This window comes from Molothrus aeneus, chromosome 10 (assembly GCF_037042795.1).
Source record: "Molothrus aeneus isolate 106 chromosome 10, BPBGC_Maene_1.0, whole genome shotgun sequence".
Classification (NCBI taxonomy): domain Eukaryota; kingdom Metazoa; phylum Chordata; class Aves; order Passeriformes; family Icteridae; genus Molothrus; species Molothrus aeneus.
In genome coordinates, this window is record NC_089655.1 from 24486797 (window position 1) to 24504020 (window position 17224).

Here is a 17224-nt window from a genome sequence, read left to right on the forward strand (position 1 = left end):
CAGGGCAGCAGGAAGCTGCTCCTCTGGGAATGCAGGGCAGCAGAAGCTGCTCCTCTGGGAATGCAGGGCAGCAGGAAGCTGCTCCTCTGGCAATGCAGGGCAGCAGGAAGCTGCTCCTCTGGGAATGCAGGGCAGCAGAAGCTGCTCCTCTGGCAATGCAGGGCAGCAGAAGCTGCTCCTCTGGCAATGCAGGGCAGCAGAAGCTGCTCCTCTGGGAATGCAGGGCAGCAGAAGCTGCTCCTCTGGCAATGCAGGGCAGTGGGAAGCTGCTCCTCTGGCAATGCAGGGCAGCGGGAAGCTGCTCCTCTGGCAATGCAGGGCAGCAGAAGCTGCTCCTCTGGCAATGCAGGGCAGCAGAAGCTGCTCCTCTGGGAATGCACTGGGCAGCAGGAAGCTGCTCCTCTGGGAATGCAGGGCAGCAGGAAGCTGCTCCTCTGGGAATGCAGGGCAGCGGGAAGCTGCTCCTCTGGCAATGCAGTGGGCAGAGGCTGCTGCGCTGTCCCAAAGCTCAGATTGTACCCAGGTAGGAATGCTTGGCTCCTCCCCTGGGCGGAGCATCTCCCCATGGGATGATGGGATTGGATCAGCCATGCAGGGACACTCACTGGCCATGGACAGGAGATAATTCATAATTAATAACTCTTAACAGTAGAGATCTGGAGGGAGGATTGGCTGTGGAATGGATAAAGAAAACTGCCCAATGAAGAGCAGATAACTGCCCCAGCCCTGACAGATGGTAAATAGGATGCTCCCCCAGGCACAGCTCCCAGGCTGAGCTCTGTCCCTGCTGTGTCCCCAGGGAACTGGATGCTGCTGCGGGTGCTGCCCGCGCTCTACGAGAAGCAGCCGCGGCCGATCCGCGCCCACCTGCCCGAGCTGGTGGCACCCATGGCCCAGCTGGACCCGCCCGAGCAGCTCCACCTCCTCAGGCTCCTGCACACCGTGGCCAGGAAGAGAGAACTGGGGGTAAGCCACACCAGGAACATCTGCCTGCCCCTCCTTTTGGGGGGTTGGGTCTCACAGGCTTGGTGAGGGAGGAATGGCACCGTGCAGGGCTGTGCATTGTCACAGACAACTTTTATGAAAAATCCTTTCCCTAGGATTTTTTCTCCTGAGAAGCTGAGAGGCCTCAGGAACGAAATGTAACCAATGGTTATCTGCTGTTGTGGAATGCAACAGGTGGATCTGTGATTGGTCTCATGTGGTTGTTCCTAATTAATGGCCAATCACAGTCTGGCTGTTTCAGACTTACTGGTCAGTCAGGATTTTGTTATCATTCCATTCTCTCCTTTCCTTGCAAGCCTTCCGGTGAAATCCTTTCTTCTATTCTTTTAGCATAGTTTTAATATAATATATATAATAAAATAATAAATCAAGCCTTCTGAAACATGGAGTCAGATCCTCGTCTCTTCTCTCATCCTGGGACCCCTGCGAACACCACCACAGTGCCTTCCTGTGCTAATTCCCTGTCAGTTCTCTAATTCCATCCCAAGTTCTCCACTAGATATAAGGAGAACAGAGCAAAGACTCTGTGGACCAAAAGGTTTGGGTTAAACCATTTGTGTCCAATGATTTTGGCTCTTCCTCTGTCAGCTGAGTGTGGATTCCCGTCACTGTGTTTCTGTCAGTATACATGACCTGTATTAAAATCCACATCAAGCACAATTAAGATGATTTCGGAACTGATGAGAACTGATAATCCCCAAAAGAAAGAACAGAAGAAGAGGTTGTTTTTTACCCCATGTCTGTGTCTGAATGTCTTTTCCACAAACTGCAGCAGTTTCCCTGAATCCAGGGTACATTAGTGTGCCTGTGTACCCTGAATTAATCCCTCAGTACACAACTGCATCCTGTTTGGCAGGTGACTCTGAGGACTACACCCTCAGTCTCCCGAACATTGGGTTCTTACAAGAAATGACAACTTACCTACAGCACATTTATTATGCAGAGAGGGTCTTGCCCCATATTTTTCCCTCTATTCCAGCTCCTGACCTTGTCACATTGTTTAGTTTCTGGTGGAACCCAAAAATTTCTGCAAGTACTTTAATTTACTGTATTATTGAGGAAGGCTGAGTCTTACGTTCTTTTAATCAATAAAATATAGACTGGCCTGGAGGAGGGAAAAAATTTAGTAAACGTGGTTTTTGGTATTTTTTTAAATTGGGCATTTCCTTACTTATTTATGCATAACTGCCATATTTTAAAGCAGAGCTTACCCTTATTCCATATGTTCTGTTGAACTTGGATTGACCTCAGTGATAGCTCCATGCAAAGGTCACCAAGGGTGGAAAACTTCTATTAACTCAGAGTCTGGTGGCTTATTTTTATCACTCTGGTGGTTGTGTCTCCTCTGGTTATATGTGTTCACAATTCAAAACAGAGATCCAATTTGTTTCTGATTTTTTAACAGGTGCTGAGAGAGTGTTTGCCATTTTTATTTGCACACCTGAGGGACCCCAACCACAGCGAGGTGATTCTAAACATCCTTCTGGAAATATCCAGCTACGAACCTGCAGCCTTGGCCCCTTTTCTTCCCACACTGAGGGAAGTTGGGGAGAGTTTTCCCAGTTTGATTGGGCAGACAGCAAAAATCTTTGGAGCTGTTGGACATCTTGATGAGGTATGGTGGGAAACGAGAGGACTTGCTTGGGTTTGTGCTTGGGGTTGCTTTTATTCTTGTACAAAGTAATGCATCCACATATTTCTTATCTAGTAACCTGACTGCCCTGCCGTGGAATCATGGAATGGTTTGGGTTGGGAGGGACCTTAAAGATGATCTTATTCCAGTCCTTCCCCCTTTGGCAAATAATTTGGGTGTGTATTGGCTGGGCCTCATGTGTCTGAGCAGCACAGGAAGACACCATCCTTGCTGTTTCTACTGATCTGGAGCTTTGCATTCATGTAAAATTAAATTTATCTCAGAAGAATCAAAACCAGATTTGGTTTGGCTTCATAAATCTTATTTCTGTTGGGTGGAAAGAGGAGCCAAAATCCCATTGGGGCCTGGGAGCCAAATTAAGTTTTTTGTTCTCTCCTTGTTTACTTCCATCCCCCAGCAAGTTTTACTTTTATAAGACCTGCAGGTGACCACATTTAATTCTGTGTTTAGTATTTGAGTGTCAGCATTTTCTAGAAACTTTATGGTTGCTAACCAGCCAATCCTCAGCTGAGCACAGCTGGGCTCAGAACTGAAGGATTTCATTTGGATTCTGTGTTTTGGGGTGTTGAACCAGCTCTCCCCATCTGGGTGTCTCTGAGGCTCCATTTCCGCTGAGTTCTGCTACTTCAAAGGGCCTGAATTTATTTATTTTGCCTTTTGTTGCTGTGATTGTTTTATACCAAACCAAGAATGAGCGAGAAACCAACTGGCCCTGTTGGATTCCATGTAGTGCTGGAAACTGCACACTGGAGTAAAGTTTACAAAGACTTGATTCAAAGAATATTTTCCCCTCGTGTTTTTAACCTGTTGGTTTACGTGGCTGCACCAATCTACTGAGTGGAGCACACACAGCCTGCACTGAATAACTAATGTCCAGCCTCCCTGGAGTAAATGTTGAGGAAGCTCTCACCATGTCCTGTGCCATGAGTCTGATTTTTTGGGAAGCTGCTGACTCAGCAGCATCCCAGCCCATGGGGAGGACACATTTGTCATTTGTTTGCTGTGTTTGTCACTGACATCCAGGGACCCTGTGCTCCAGACTCAAAAACAGAGATAAAGACAACACACAGAGGGTGGCAGAGGTGAATGTTCCACCAGGAGATCAACGGCTCCTCTCTTGTTTTGTTCTCTAAAAGGTTAGGAAGTGTGAATATTCTGAATTATGGGAGATCTTAGAATGGTTTGGGTTGGAAGGGATCTTAAAGCTCATCCCCTTCCCCTGCCATGGGCAGGGACACTTCCACTACCCCAGGCTGCTCCAAACCCTGTCTAAGCTGGTCTGATGAAAATAATCACCTCACCTAAGAGGGGAAGGAAATGCCTCCATGGCTGATTCCTGAGCAGAGGTGAGATCATGGAATCATAAAATCTGCCCGGCTGGAAAACGCCTCCAGGACCATTGAGTCCAACCACCAACCCACGTGTGCCTCGGATGGTCCCATCTCACAGCCCCTGTGTCAGGGCCTTCCCAACCCTCCCTCATCCCTTGTCCCCTCTCCCCTGTCCTGACACGAGCGTGCCATGGATGTTCTGTCACTTCTCAGACAGGAATCGGCGTCCCCTGCCCAGCCAAGCAAAACAAGCAGGCAAGGAGACATCAATGGCAGAGCTGGGACTTTATTTGTTGATGTTTTATTTCACTGGAAGGCTTGCCTGGGGAAAAGAGGTGGCAAGGATGGAGGCTTGGCCCTGGATGGTCGGGACTGTGGATCTGAGCAGCAAATCCTTGCTGGCACCTAGAAAAAGCCTCCTGTGCTTCCAGGGACCCCAGGAGAGAGGAGAGCTCTGGAATTGAAAGGTTGCCCCTTGTTTACACACACCACTTCTGCTGGTGTCAGCAACACTCTCAAGGGGCAAGCTGGAGTCAGAACTTGTCCCTTAACCATAAACTTGTGCAAATGAAAAACCATCTTGGGGCCCAGGGCAGTCGGACACTTTATTTTTTTCCCCTATGTGTTGAACCATCTGGGAGTTGGAGTTATTTCTGAAAGCCTTGTGATCTTTTTGTAGTCTCCTGAACCTGTTTTTAAGAAAAAAGCACAGTTTGCCACACCTCATTGCTTGTGCTTTAGCTCCTCACCTTCTGGCAGATGTAATGCCATAAAATGCAAGGGCTGCTTACGAGAAAATACACGAATACATCAAACAGGCATTGCTGAAATAACAAGAGGTTATGTGCATCCAAATAGGCTTTGTGAAACATTTTGGATTAGAACTGTGGCAGGGATAACGGCTGCTTTCATGTTGAGCTGTTTTGCTGTAATTTTGTTTTGTATAACAGTTACATATTATATTACTCAGGCGAGTTTATTGTTCTTTTACCTCACTCCAGGCGAGTAGCAGCATTTCAGCATGGCTGGAGACTCTCCAGCTGGATCAAAGTGACAGGAAAATGGTCAAAACTGCTCCCCATTTAGTCTGCTGCGCAGTTTGTTTAGAAAACAAAAATGTGTTTTAAATGTTAATTGAACCTCTGTTTATCTCTTGGAGGAAGGATCGGCTTTCAAATAAATGAGTAACTGTGCAACAAAGAGTCAACCTCGTCCAAGCCATTGAGGAAAAACCTTGGTCACATCAGCCCAGCCCAGGGTGTAGCTGGAGCTTTCCCCCATATGGCTGAAGGGTGCAGTTTGTCTGATCCACTCCTGCCATTTATCTCTGTCATGGCAGAGCTGCTTTTCCTTGAATTACGTTGGTTTGCTCTTCAAAAAAAGCCTCACCCGTGATGCAGGGCCATGTCCTGCCAAAGCCTCCTGGGTATTTTTGCAGCCCAGCTGGGTCTGGAATCAACCTTTCAGCAGATTTTGCTCTCTGGTTACGAGGTCCCAGAAGAGAGGAGGAAATGGGGCTGGGACCCTGCAGAGCCCAGAGCACGTGCGTGGCACATGAGCTCCCTGCTGGCCCTTGGGAAGAAGAAAGCTGTTTGTTTTTCTGCCTTTGTTTGTGTTTCAGCACAGGCTGAAATCCAAACATCTCCCAGTTCTCCATCAATCTGCTGAGGACCAAGTGGGCTTCCCTGAGTAAAAGGATTCCCCCAGTGAAGGACCTGATGGGAGTTCCTGAGTTAATTGCTGTTTTTTCCACTGCTTTTCCCACTTGGGTGTTTTTAGGACTGTGGAACCCAATCTAATTAGGACAGCTCTAACAGAGGAGCCCTAATCTGGAGATGTTTAGATACAGGCTGGATGTTCCCCATTCCTGGAGGTGTTGGTGGGGCTTGGAGCAATCTGGAAGGTGGGACTGGGTGGTCTCTAAGGTCCCTTCTAAACCATTCTCTGGTTTTGTGAAGTAGCTGAGCCAGACTCATCAGAGGTGAAAGGGGAGCTTGGTGCTGCTGGGGCCCTGGTCACTGAGCCAGGCTGATCCACCAACCCAGAAGGATGCAGGGCCCTTAAAGAGCCTTGAGGGATCTGGCTTAGGTCTGAGGAGGAGACAAGATGTCCTGAGTTAGTCTGGGTTAGGTAACACCAAGAGGAACAAAAGTCACTTCAGTGTAACCACAAATAAGCTGTGTTTGAGGCAGCTGCCTGTGTCATGGTGGGGCAGCCACTCTTCCCCAGGGACGGTGACTCAGTCCCAGCACACAAACAAACCCCTGACAGCAGCAAACAATGAATTCGTGTGTTCAGCCCTGTTCTTATCTCCCCACGCTGCCCAGGAGCGAGCCAGAACGTCCCTGCTGTATCTGGTGAGCCAGCTGGCCAACATGGAGCACTCCTTTCACCACCTCCTGCTGCTGGAGATCAAGAGCCTCACCGACAGCTTCTCGAGCATCCTGGGCTCCCAGAGCAGGGACATTTACCGCATGAGCAACAGCTTCTCTGCCATCGCCAGGCTGCTGGCGCGGCAGCTCGGCGCCGACGGCGCGGCCGCCAGGTACTGCTGCTCTCTCACTGCCCCTGCTCGGGCCTGCAGCTTGGCTTGCACGGTTTCCAGACTCTGTGCTGCCCTAGTGTGTGACTCTGAGCTGCACAGAAAGTGTCAGCAGTTCCCTTGTCCAGCCCCAAAACCAAGGACGCCTCTGCTTTGTGCCCAACAGGTGCAAGCACTGAATTGAGGAGAGCAAACTGGGAGGGTGGGACTGCATCACCTGGAGCTGGAATTGGGCAATTAACCCCAATGTGGAAATGGACCAAAACTTGTAAAAGTGTGAAAAATCATGACTTGGGGTCCGTCTTGGGTCCATCTTAGGTGGAGCCCCGGCCAGGCTCTTGTACTGCCCAAGTTCCTTTGAAGGCGTTTTAATAATTCCGTACTTTATTCCTTTAACTCTGTCTGGCCTCTGTTCCAGGTAGCCTCTGTTCCAGGTAGCCTCTTTTGGCATCACTGTGAGGCACCAAAATTCCCATTAAATATGCTCCCGTTGCCATGAAGAAAGCCATACCCCAGATAAGTAGATTTAAGCAAGCTAAAAAAACCTCAGTTAAAAATAAAGTCAAGCTCACAATTATCAGTGAGTTTATTCTAGAAAATGCCCACTGAGGGTGAGGAGAACAATGGCTGGCTGAGCTCCCTGACGAAGATTTGCCCCAAAAAAAGTCTGAAAAGAATTTCTGAAGCATCCACAGTGAGATGTTCTGCTTGCTCAGCTGCTTCTGGCTGTACATCCTAAGGTTGAAGTGTTGTGGGGTTTGTCACAGTGAGGATAGGAATGTTATTTAAATACAGGGTGGCAGTCACTTCTAATTAGTGAGAGACTGAGAATTTGAGTTGTGTATCTTGCATAGGTCAGGGGGGCACACAGGAGTAGTGATTCTTTGGGAAAATGGAACAGAGGTGTCAGAAAACTCCTGACAGTGAAGGCCAGCCCTGGAGCCAGACTGGGACCAGTGGAGCCAAAACATTGAGGTCAGTGGGGAAACAAATAATTGGTGTCCTGGAGAGAGGTAAAAATGAGAAAGGAGAGGAACCCAGACAGAGCCCCTCATCTGACTGTGAGGCTGTGAGAAATGTCCAAGCCTCACCTGGGGGCAGAACCTCAGCAGAAAGCAGCCCTTGGCATTCCCAACCCATCATGGTCCCCCCATTTATGGCTGAAAAATTACTTTGTTAAAACATGGTTATATTCCTGTTCCTTATTATATTCTGGGCTTCACATTTATCTCTTAGAGCTGCTAAGAAAATCTAGTTTAAAACAAAGTTTTCATCAAAATCTGGCTGTTTCTAGCTAAAATTCTCTTTGTTAAGGACTGGCTGAAGAGTAGAAGCTTTATTGTCTGTGTGAGTGTGGTTACAGATGATTTTCTCTCTCTGCTCCTTGATTTTATTTATTTCTTTATTTATTTTAAATTTCATTCCCTCCCCAACCCTCTGTGCCCTCAGTATCTCAACATGGCTGTGAGAGATCACAGCAGAATGCTGGTTTTTCACAGTTTTTAGCTATTTGGTTTTACATTTCAGGCAGAGTATCAGCTTGATCAGACAAGGGTGAATGAGAGCTCTCTGCTGATTTAAGCAGAGCTGGTTTTGACTCATGCTTGGGAAGTGGGACCAGCCCAGATGTGAAGGTGGAAGTGCTCTCCCAGCTCTGGAGCTGCTGCAGCCACTGAGCTAAAGAGCAGCAATCCAGGGTGGTTGTGCTGTGAAGGGAAAGCAGGATTTTAAACTGTGGGCTGGATTATAGCCATTCCTTCCAAAACTCCTGTGTTTACATAAGGAAAAGCTGATTTTTTCAGAGCCATGGCTGGCCTGGCGTTGTTTGACACAGGGAATTTTACATGCAGGGACTGGGGAGCATAATTAAAACCAGGCCATGCCCTGCTGCTCCTTACTGTCCCAAAATTGCAAGTTATTCAGTCCCAGAGGGGCTTTTAAAGAACATATGCAGGGTTTTAATGGACTCAGCCAACCTAGAGGGGCAGTGCAGTCAATTAAAGGGGAAGAAAGCTTCCAAGTCCTTGTTCTAGGTAGGAACTGAGCTTAAGGGGCTGCACCAATGCTGCTCCTCTCAGTGCTGTGGCAGCTTGGAATTGTTTGGCACTGGCACAGGAGAGATTTAGGTTAAATATGAGGAAGTTCTTTGCTCAGAGGGTGGGCAGGCCCTGGCACAGGTGCCCAGAGCAGCTGGGGCTGCCCCTGGATCCCTGGCAGTGCCCAAGGCCAGGCTGGACACTGGGGCTGGGAGCACCTGGGACAGTGGAAAGATCCCAGTGGAAGGGGGTGGAATGGGATGATCTTTAAGGTCCCTCCAACCCAAACCAGTCTGGGATTCTGCTGACAGTTCCATGATCTTTCCTCCACCACTTGCCTTCTTCAAACTTTCTTGTCCATCCTGTTTGAGGAGGTGATTTTCTCTCCCTCAACAAACCACAAACACCTGACCCATCCTTGTGGCCTCCATGAGCACAGAGGTGAAGCCCTGGCCACAATCCCAGGTGTATTTTCATTAATCTCCCTTTGGGATGCTCTTTTCCCCACGGTGAGCACCCCAGTGCTGGTGTGGAGAAATGCCCTTTGTGCTAATGCATCACCTGGGCACTGGGGTGCATTTGCCCAGAGGATTTAAAAGCATGAAGCAGCCTGGCACCATTTTTGGAGGATGGTTTCCCCATGAGCTCGTGCACCTTCCTCCTCCTCCTCCTCCTCCTCCTCCTCCTCCTCCTGCAAACAGCTTTGGTGTAAACTGATCCTGCTCCAGCAGCCTCAGCAGTGCCTCTTGCCAAGGCTGCAGACAATGGTTGGTCTGAGAGGAGCTGCAAGGGGAGCCCAGCAGGAAGGGCTGCCAGGGTCTCAGTGGAGTGGGATGGAGCCCTCACTGAGGATTTTGTGGAGGTTTGTCCCTTTGGCTTCCCAAGGAGCTGATGTGGGCACAGGGCTGGTGCACAGGAGAGCTCCTGGGCACTCGGAGACCCTCTGCTTCCCACTTGGGAATCTGGCACCAGCAGGGGCAACAGTGGGATGGTGGCTTGAGGAGCCCACCCTCCACGCCCTAGGAGTGACTTTTTTCTGCTCTGCATACATAAAATAGGATTCATCAATGTTTCTTTTCCAACCATAACGATTTTGTGGTTCTTTAGGAGAAGAACTTCCTTGCATTCCCTGCACAAGGCCATGGGAGCTCAGCAGGAGGAGGCTGCACAAAGAGGTGCTGTTTGAAACACCATTTTTAATCCCTAACATCACCAGGGCTCCCTGGCTGGGGTCTGTCCCTCCCAAGGCCCATCAGTCCATCAATCCCCTCTCTGTGCCTGAGGCTTTGCCCATATTTACACAGGGAACAGGAGTTTTCCTCAGAGCTCAGCTCCCACAATGGCAGCAGTGTTGGGAGCTGTGGTGGAGTGACTGCTTTCCAATAAATTAAATCTTGTCCTACATCCCCAGAAAGATTTGTTAGGAAAGGTCACATCAAGGGTCTTTATTACAGAAGAATATTTTTCAAGTGCTCCTCAGTGTTAATATATTATGAGATCTTGCTTGAATTAAAAACAAAGCAAGACAAAACTTGCCAGCTCCCCTGAGAAATATCCTGAGCTGCCTTTATCAAAACAAGTGAAAAAGTGCATTTTGTGATGCCACATTTCTGGTTGTTTTGTAAAAACCTGGCTTTTTACAATTGGTAATGTGCAGTTTGGGGAGTTTTTAATGGGCTCCCCCACTGCGAGCGTGGCTTGTGAGACTCTGCTGCTTTGGAAGGGCTGTGTTAAACCCCTCATTTGTGGTTTTATATATCCATGGTTTACAGATTTAGCTATTCAGATGTTTGTTCATCAGGGGGAAGAAAAAGAAAATCAAACAAAGAAATAGTCAGGAGCATAACAAACTTGTCTTAGAGCTGTGGGTGGAGTTTAAAAAGTAAATAGTGTCCAATCCCCCTTGATTCTCCAAGAGATTCCTGTTTGCTCTGTGCTGCTCCATGGTTTTTGGTGCCAGTTCCTCCCTGCTGCAGGAGTGAGGGGGGAATGTTCACATCACCCCAGCAGAGCAGTGATGCTGTTGCTGTGGGTCCCTGGGAAATCCAGTCCTACAGCAGCTCCAAGGCAGAGTAAGGACACTCAAAATTCAGATTTCCAGCAAATGGCCAAATATTCAGGGGAGCTGAGTCTCTGTGCAGGCTCTGAGTGATGCAGGAACCCACAAAAAGCCATTTCCAAAGCTGTTTGAGGGAACCCAGCACGTTTCTACCAACAGTGTCTTTTCCAGCAGATTTCTTTTTGTCCTGTAAGATCAACGGCCTCCCTTCAATTTATTTGAAAGTTACCTTTGAATTTTGCATTAAAATGTTGCATATTGTGGCTGCCCATCCGTGGCAGTGCCTAGGGCCAGGCTAGATAGGGTTTGGAGGAAGGTGGCCCTGCCCACGGATGGGCTTTAAGGTCCCTTCCAACCCACACCATTCCCTGGTTCTCTGATTCTGTGATTTTAAGACAAACATAAGAAATCCAAACCAGAACTACTTGCCCTGCAGTCCTACAAGCTCATTTTAACTATTCATTTTCTCTTTGCTGAGCTGGAGTCACATTGCTCATAATTTTTCCTGAGTTTTAAAAGGTATTTTTATTTCTCAGAGGGCAATAATTCAGTAAGAACTGCATGTACTTTGGTCAAAGCTTTAAAACCACAGAATTCTATAAAGTCTGCAAGTAACTTGACTTTTGCCTTGTGAAAATAATGCAATAAGTCAGTGTTTAGCAATTTCAAGAGAATTATTTGAGTTCAGATGAAAAACTTTTAACTGTCAGGGACAGAGTTGTGATTTGCTGGTGCTTGGTGCTTTCCAGGCCAGGGTTGTCAGAGATGTTCAATGCTTCTGATCCACCAGAGATGTTGATCTAGAAGATGTTCCTGAAAATAACCTCAGGGAATCTCTGTTTAAACATAATTATTTTACCAGATCCAAACCACAAGTCCCAGGCACAGACACAGCATCAGCACAATGAGCAGAGTGTGCCAGAGTTAAACCTCTGCTTTCTGCTTCCTCAGGATGGAAAAGGACCCTGAGGCAGAATGTCCTGTACCACTGGATGATTTAAAATCTGTCGTGAATGGCGGTGAAGAAGATGAAAAGCTGCAAGTTAAAATCCAGGCTTTTGAAGAGAAAATAAATGTGGACAACAGCACCCCCGGCTCAGTGAGGAGATACAGCCTGGGCCAGGTCTCTAAAGAAGAAAGGAAGGATATAAGGTTTAACAGGTATGGCTCTGGAAAATGTGTGAGGGGTTTAGGGAGATCAGGTCTGTCATAAAACTTTATCCAAACACGGAGGGTTTGGTCTGCTTGTGGAATACCCACAGGCAGCATAAACCTAAATTTAACCAGCTTTTGCATCATGAACTTAAGGGCTGGATGAAATCTTTCTAAGTCCCAGAACCCCAGAATGGTTTGGGTTGGGAGGGCCTCAAAGCCCATCCAGTGCCACCATGGGCAGGGACACCTCCCACTGTCCCAGGTGCTCCAAGCCCATCCAGCCTGGCCTTGGGCACTGCCAGGGATCCAGGGGCAGCCCCAGCTGCTCTGGGAAACCCAGTTAATCTTTTCTGTTCCCTAAAGCAGCAAAAAGGGCAAGAAGAAAAAGAAGCCCTGCATTGAAATATCACGGACAGGAAGGCCCTGAGAGCTTTTCTGGGGTGTTATCACTAACAGTATTTATCAGTGACAGCTGTGTGGGGCTGTCCCTGCTCCACAGCTCCACACAGAGCTCTTCCTGCTCCAGGATTTGCCCTCTCAGCCACTTCTGCTCTCTTTGCTCCCCTCCATCCCAGCAGGGACGCAGGGCAGGAAGGGCTGGAGGCAGGGTCCTGGTTCAGTGAAATTACTGCTTGCCTTTTCTATGGTGAGATTGGTACCTCAGCCACACCACCCCAGGGCTCCAGGATCCTTGCAGAGGGGCTGCCTCACTCCCCCATGGCAGATGTTGGGATATGTGCATATCATTTGGATGTTGTTCCATCTCATTTGCTCATTAAAGCTGGGGCTTGAGCCTGGCTTAGGAAATGCAGATTTCCCAGCAGGTTCCTGCCCCTGGCTCGGTGAGCCCACATTGGGCTCTCTGAGGCAGCTGCACAGGGCACGTTTTGGGGGGATTTTTGTGCCCTGCCTCTGTTCCAAGCCCTTTTTCCTTTCCTCCCTGCAGGTCCAAGAGCCTGGCCCTGCACACACTCAGGGTGAAGGGGCTGAGCTCAGAGGGAGGGACAGATGAGGACAGTGGGGACATCCCTGCTGGCATCTCCTTCTCCGAGCTGTGCCTCAGCCAGGAGCACCAGCAGGAGCCTTTTGGGGTGCAGTCTGAGGCAGGGCACCTGGGGAGCTGCCTGCTTTCACACCAGAGTGCTGATCACCCCCAGGCAGGCAGTCTGCCAGAGCTGACCCCAGAACAGGCCCTGGAGGGAAGGGCAGAGGCAGCCACAGGCCCTGTGGAGCACCAGGACAAGCTGTACCTGCACCTGAAGGAGAACCTGGGCAAGGTCAAGGAGTTTGTGATGGAGATGGGGAGGAGGATTCCCATCCCTGAGCAGTGTGTGATCGAAGGTAAGCAGATTGAGCCCCCCAAGGGCTTCTGTACCCACCCAAACCCCCCTCAGGGCCCAAAGGGGAGCAGAGACCCCCAGCACAGGCAGGGAGGAACATCAGCTGGAGAAAACAGCATTTCCCAAACAGAATCTTTTGAACCCTTCCAGGATTTATTTCCTCCAGGGACACATCCCGTGCCTCTCCCAGACTCCCACGAAGGCTCAGGTGAACATTTCCCTCTGGATGTGGTGGGGAGTGAGCCCTGAGGGTGGCAGAGCCTCTGGGAACAAGGCAGGGCAGGATGGGACATTGCCAGCTCCAGGCTGGAGCTGTGGGGCGGGCTGGGACGTCAGGGATTGATGTGTGCTGCACAGCCCACGTGCCGTGGGCCCCGTGCTGGTCCGTGAGGCTCCTGCTGGGTTGGTTTGGGCAACTCTGGGCCTCCTTCCTCATTATCAGCTGGACTGGGCCAACAAAGGGCAGGACCCTCAGGGCAGCACATTCCAACCACAAAACTCCTGAAGGGCACAGCGGGGTGAGATCCCCATGGGCTGGGCTGGGCTGGATCCCATCTCACCAATGCCTGGGCTGCTTTAATGTTTGCTGCTTTCATCCCTGGTGGGTCTGTGATCTGCTCCTCTTTGAAGTGAATGCTTTGGGTTGGGTTGGGTTGGGTTGGGTTGGGTTGGGAGCCTCCTCCCTTATTCCCTTTGAGGTGAATTTGGGTGCATCCAACCCCCTCAGTGGTGGCCATGAGCTGTTCACAGCCCAACCCTTCCATGGGCCACGTTGATCCCAAAGAGCAGCTGCCTCAATCAATTAAATTAAATTTAATAAATTAAATTTCCAGTCACTTCAAACATCACCTTCTAATACAGCGTCACTTCAGCTCCAACAAGCATCAACCGAAGTTGATAAAAGATTTATTTCTTTCTTTTCTGAGTGGTCAAGAAGTGGAAAAGCAGTTTCCACTCATAAAAGGGATATAATTCTTTTTCTCTCTATATATTTTAAAAGCTTATGCTTCTGAAGAATTTCCTAAATACTTTAAATTCCAGGGTTAGTAGTTGAAATAGTTATCTGGTAGAATTAAGGACAAAACTTGTGTTGCATAAAATTCCAGTGAAAACATGAGAGTGAACAATGTGGTTTTTGAAGTGCTGAGTGCTCTGACCCCACATTAATGAAATCCCATATATTGAATATTTTTTAATGTATTGCTCAGTTTCCTTTCTGCAATACCTCTTATGATACATCCTAGGCATGTGACTATTTCTAAATTCATTCAAACTATTGTAATTTCCTGAAAATCCTCAACCAGCATTCCTAGGGAAATTCCTTGAGCAGGGACATATGTGCAGAGCAGAGATTTATGGGACTCGCTCTAAATCTGTTGAAGAAATGCAGCCCTGCTCATTCCACAGGGGACGGCTCTGTTAATATTTCAGATATTGCATAAAGCTCTCCAAAAACCTGCAGTTATTGCACTTCAGAGATCCCCAAACTCTAACAGGGCCCACTCAAAGGCATGTTTTACATTTCACCAACGTGTTTAGCAGAAAAAAAAACAAGATTAGAAAACATTAATAAATATAGTTGGCTGATTTTATGTAGGCTGTGGGGGAGTCTGAACTGAAAATTTAATGTGTGAGACACGGAAGATATGAAAAGATAAGAACCCCAGAGCAGCCCCTCATGACACAGAGCATTTGAAGGAAATAGTGGCAGAATGTGTTGCAAGAGTGCACATTTCCCAACCTTTCCTTTCCCTGCTCAGGCCTTTCCTGGGATTTCAAGTGGCAGCTCTGGGGGGTCAGCAGGGTGTTAATAAAGAAGAATTTAGAAGAATTTCCAAGGGGTGATGGACCAAATTCTGCTCTCCTGACCAGAGTTCCACCCCTGCTGGCATCTCTGCTGCTGGTGGTGTCTGACCTGGGGCAGCCTGTCTGGGAATGGGGAGAGTTCCTCATTCTTAACCCCAGACTGGGGCTCCTCCAGATTGGGGTGTGCTGGTGAGGACAGAACCTTGGGAATATCCCAATTTTCCTGCAGGATCCTCAGATCTGGGCAGTAGTGACACAGGGGAAGTTGTCCCTGCCAGGAGCTGGAGGGGCTCCAAGGTCCCCTCCAACCCAAACCATTGTGGGAGTGCCTGCATTAATTAGAGCCTCAATTTGGAGCATAAAGGATGAGAGTGGCTGCAGGAGTGTGAGGAAAATCGGAGACCTCCATGTGGAGATAAATGGCCTCTGCAGCCTGGAAAAGAGATTTGCAATATCACCAGTGACTGGGAGGATTAACTGAGTGTCTGCCCCCATCCAGGTGCTGGAGAACACGCCGTGAAGTTGTCAGAGGCAAGCTCAAAACACGCAGAATAGGCACCTCTGCTCTGCTAAATTGTCTGTGATTTGCAAATTGGCTTTTTTGCTCTTGAGTCAGACGTTTGCTGTGTAGGTCTTACCCCTCACGGAGTATTTTTGCTTTACAGGGTGTGATTTGCAGGCTCCTTATTGACTTCCAAGCTCATTCAATTTATATTCCCTGTCCAAATGGATGCAATATTACCTGGAGTGTCAGATTTTACAGCTGGGAAGGGCTGCAGGTTAAGAAGTGTCAGGGTGGATCCATGAACTGTCTGTGCCAGTTTGAAGATGCCTCCTACAGACCTTGAAAAATTGCCATGTCAGCTGTTTTGTTTAATATTTACTAGTTTTGGCTGGCTGTGCCTTGGGCAGGGGAGAGCTGTGAATTGGGTGATGATCCTACAGCAGGAGCAGTGCTAGCACTGGGCTGCTGGCCAGAAGGTTTTATCCTAAAGGAAAGGTTTAAGCTGGGCGTGTTTCACAGAGCAGACAAGCTGCAACACCAGGCTCATGTGCATAAGGGATTTTTTTGGAATAACACTGCAGTCAGAGAGGGGATTTGAGCTGGGGCAGAAAGAAGGAACCCAAACCCTCAAAAATCCATTTATTGGTTCAGTTCCTGCTTAGCTTGGAGCCTTGAGCCCTGACCCACATCTCTGACATACCTGATGCAATTTGAGGCATTTTTTAATGTCATGTTCATCACTTAAAGCTTCTTAATCCTGGGGATCTTTTCCTCAAAAGAAGAGAAAAACAACAGGCCACCATATTTGTCAGGCTCTTCAGTTTTCATGGAGTTCAGCAGTGTTTTCCTCAGCCCATATTTTCTGGGATGAGTTGGGATGCTGTATTCTCCTGGTGGATCAGGATTTGTGATCAGGATTTGTGATCTGCTCTCCTTGTTTCCCACCCCTGCCAGGACAGTGCCTCAGAGCCATGGCCCTGTGCACCCTGCCCTTGGAATGGGTGCAGCCATTCCCAGGCAGGACCTGCACAGCTCCTGGGTTTGAGGATAGCAAGGACAGGCCGTTGTGTTCTGCTCTAGTTCTGCTCCATTTTTAGGTAATTTGGATAAAAAAAGCTGCCATTAATGCCCAGAGCTTTGAATGTCAGGTGAGCTGCTGGAAGGAGAGCATCTGATGATATCTGTGTGTCAAGGATGCTGGAGGATTTGCCATCTCCAGGCTCCTTCTGAAAGGACAGAGCCCTCGGACACCATGGAATCATTTCCCCTTGCTCACTGAGGCCAGGTCAGCAACACCCATGGAAAAACATGGGAACCATTTTGCAGCAGTCCCTGCTGGCTGCTGGTGCCATGCAGGAGGAAAGCCATCCATGAGCATTCCCTGGGAGCCCTGGCAGAGGGGGAGGCTGCAGGGGGAGCAGGTTGCAGCCTGCTGGCCCCCAATGTGGTTGTTATTATGTTTTATGTGGTACTGAGGGCTAATGGGGACCAGATGCCGGCGTGGATGGAAGAGCTCATTGCTCCCCTGCAGTGCTCAGCCCTGCTCAGCCCTGGTGGATTCCAGCATACCATCAGCAGCCCCTGATTGGGAACAGATGGGCCTCGGGTCCTGCAGGGGGATCACAGAGCTGGGCAGGCTCAGGAGAGCCTTCCCAGGGAGCTGCCCTGTGAGCATCAGCTGGCATTGCATTGGCACGGCTGGCATTCCCAGTGCCCCAGGGGCCAGGGAGGCAGGGCATGGCCATTGTGCCACCGCTGGGGATGGCCATTGTGCCACCGCTGGGCATGGCA

At 49.0% G+C, this 17224-nt stretch overlaps 1 protein-coding gene across 3 annotated transcripts in view; it reads left to right on the plus strand.

The window, feature by feature from the left end:
- The window catches only part of VEPH1 (ventricular zone expressed PH domain containing 1), a 51313-nt gene that overhangs the window by 17340 nt on the left and 16749 nt on the right, over positions 1-17224 (plus strand). For 2 of the 3 annotated variants that reach the window (XM_066556781.1, XM_066556782.1), the window contains exons 4-9: positions 800-966; positions 2411-2620; positions 6318-6535; positions 9722-9743; positions 11598-11788; positions 12729-13123. In XM_066556781.1, the coding sequence (XP_066412878.1) occupies positions 800-966; positions 2411-2620; positions 6318-6535; positions 9722-9743; positions 11598-11788; positions 12729-13123 (1203 nt within the window). Of the gene's footprint in view, positions 1-799; positions 967-2410; positions 2621-6317; positions 6536-9721; positions 9744-11578; positions 11789-12728; positions 13124-17224 lie in introns of all 3 variants that reach the window. The other variant, XM_066556780.1, reaches the window with a different exon arrangement.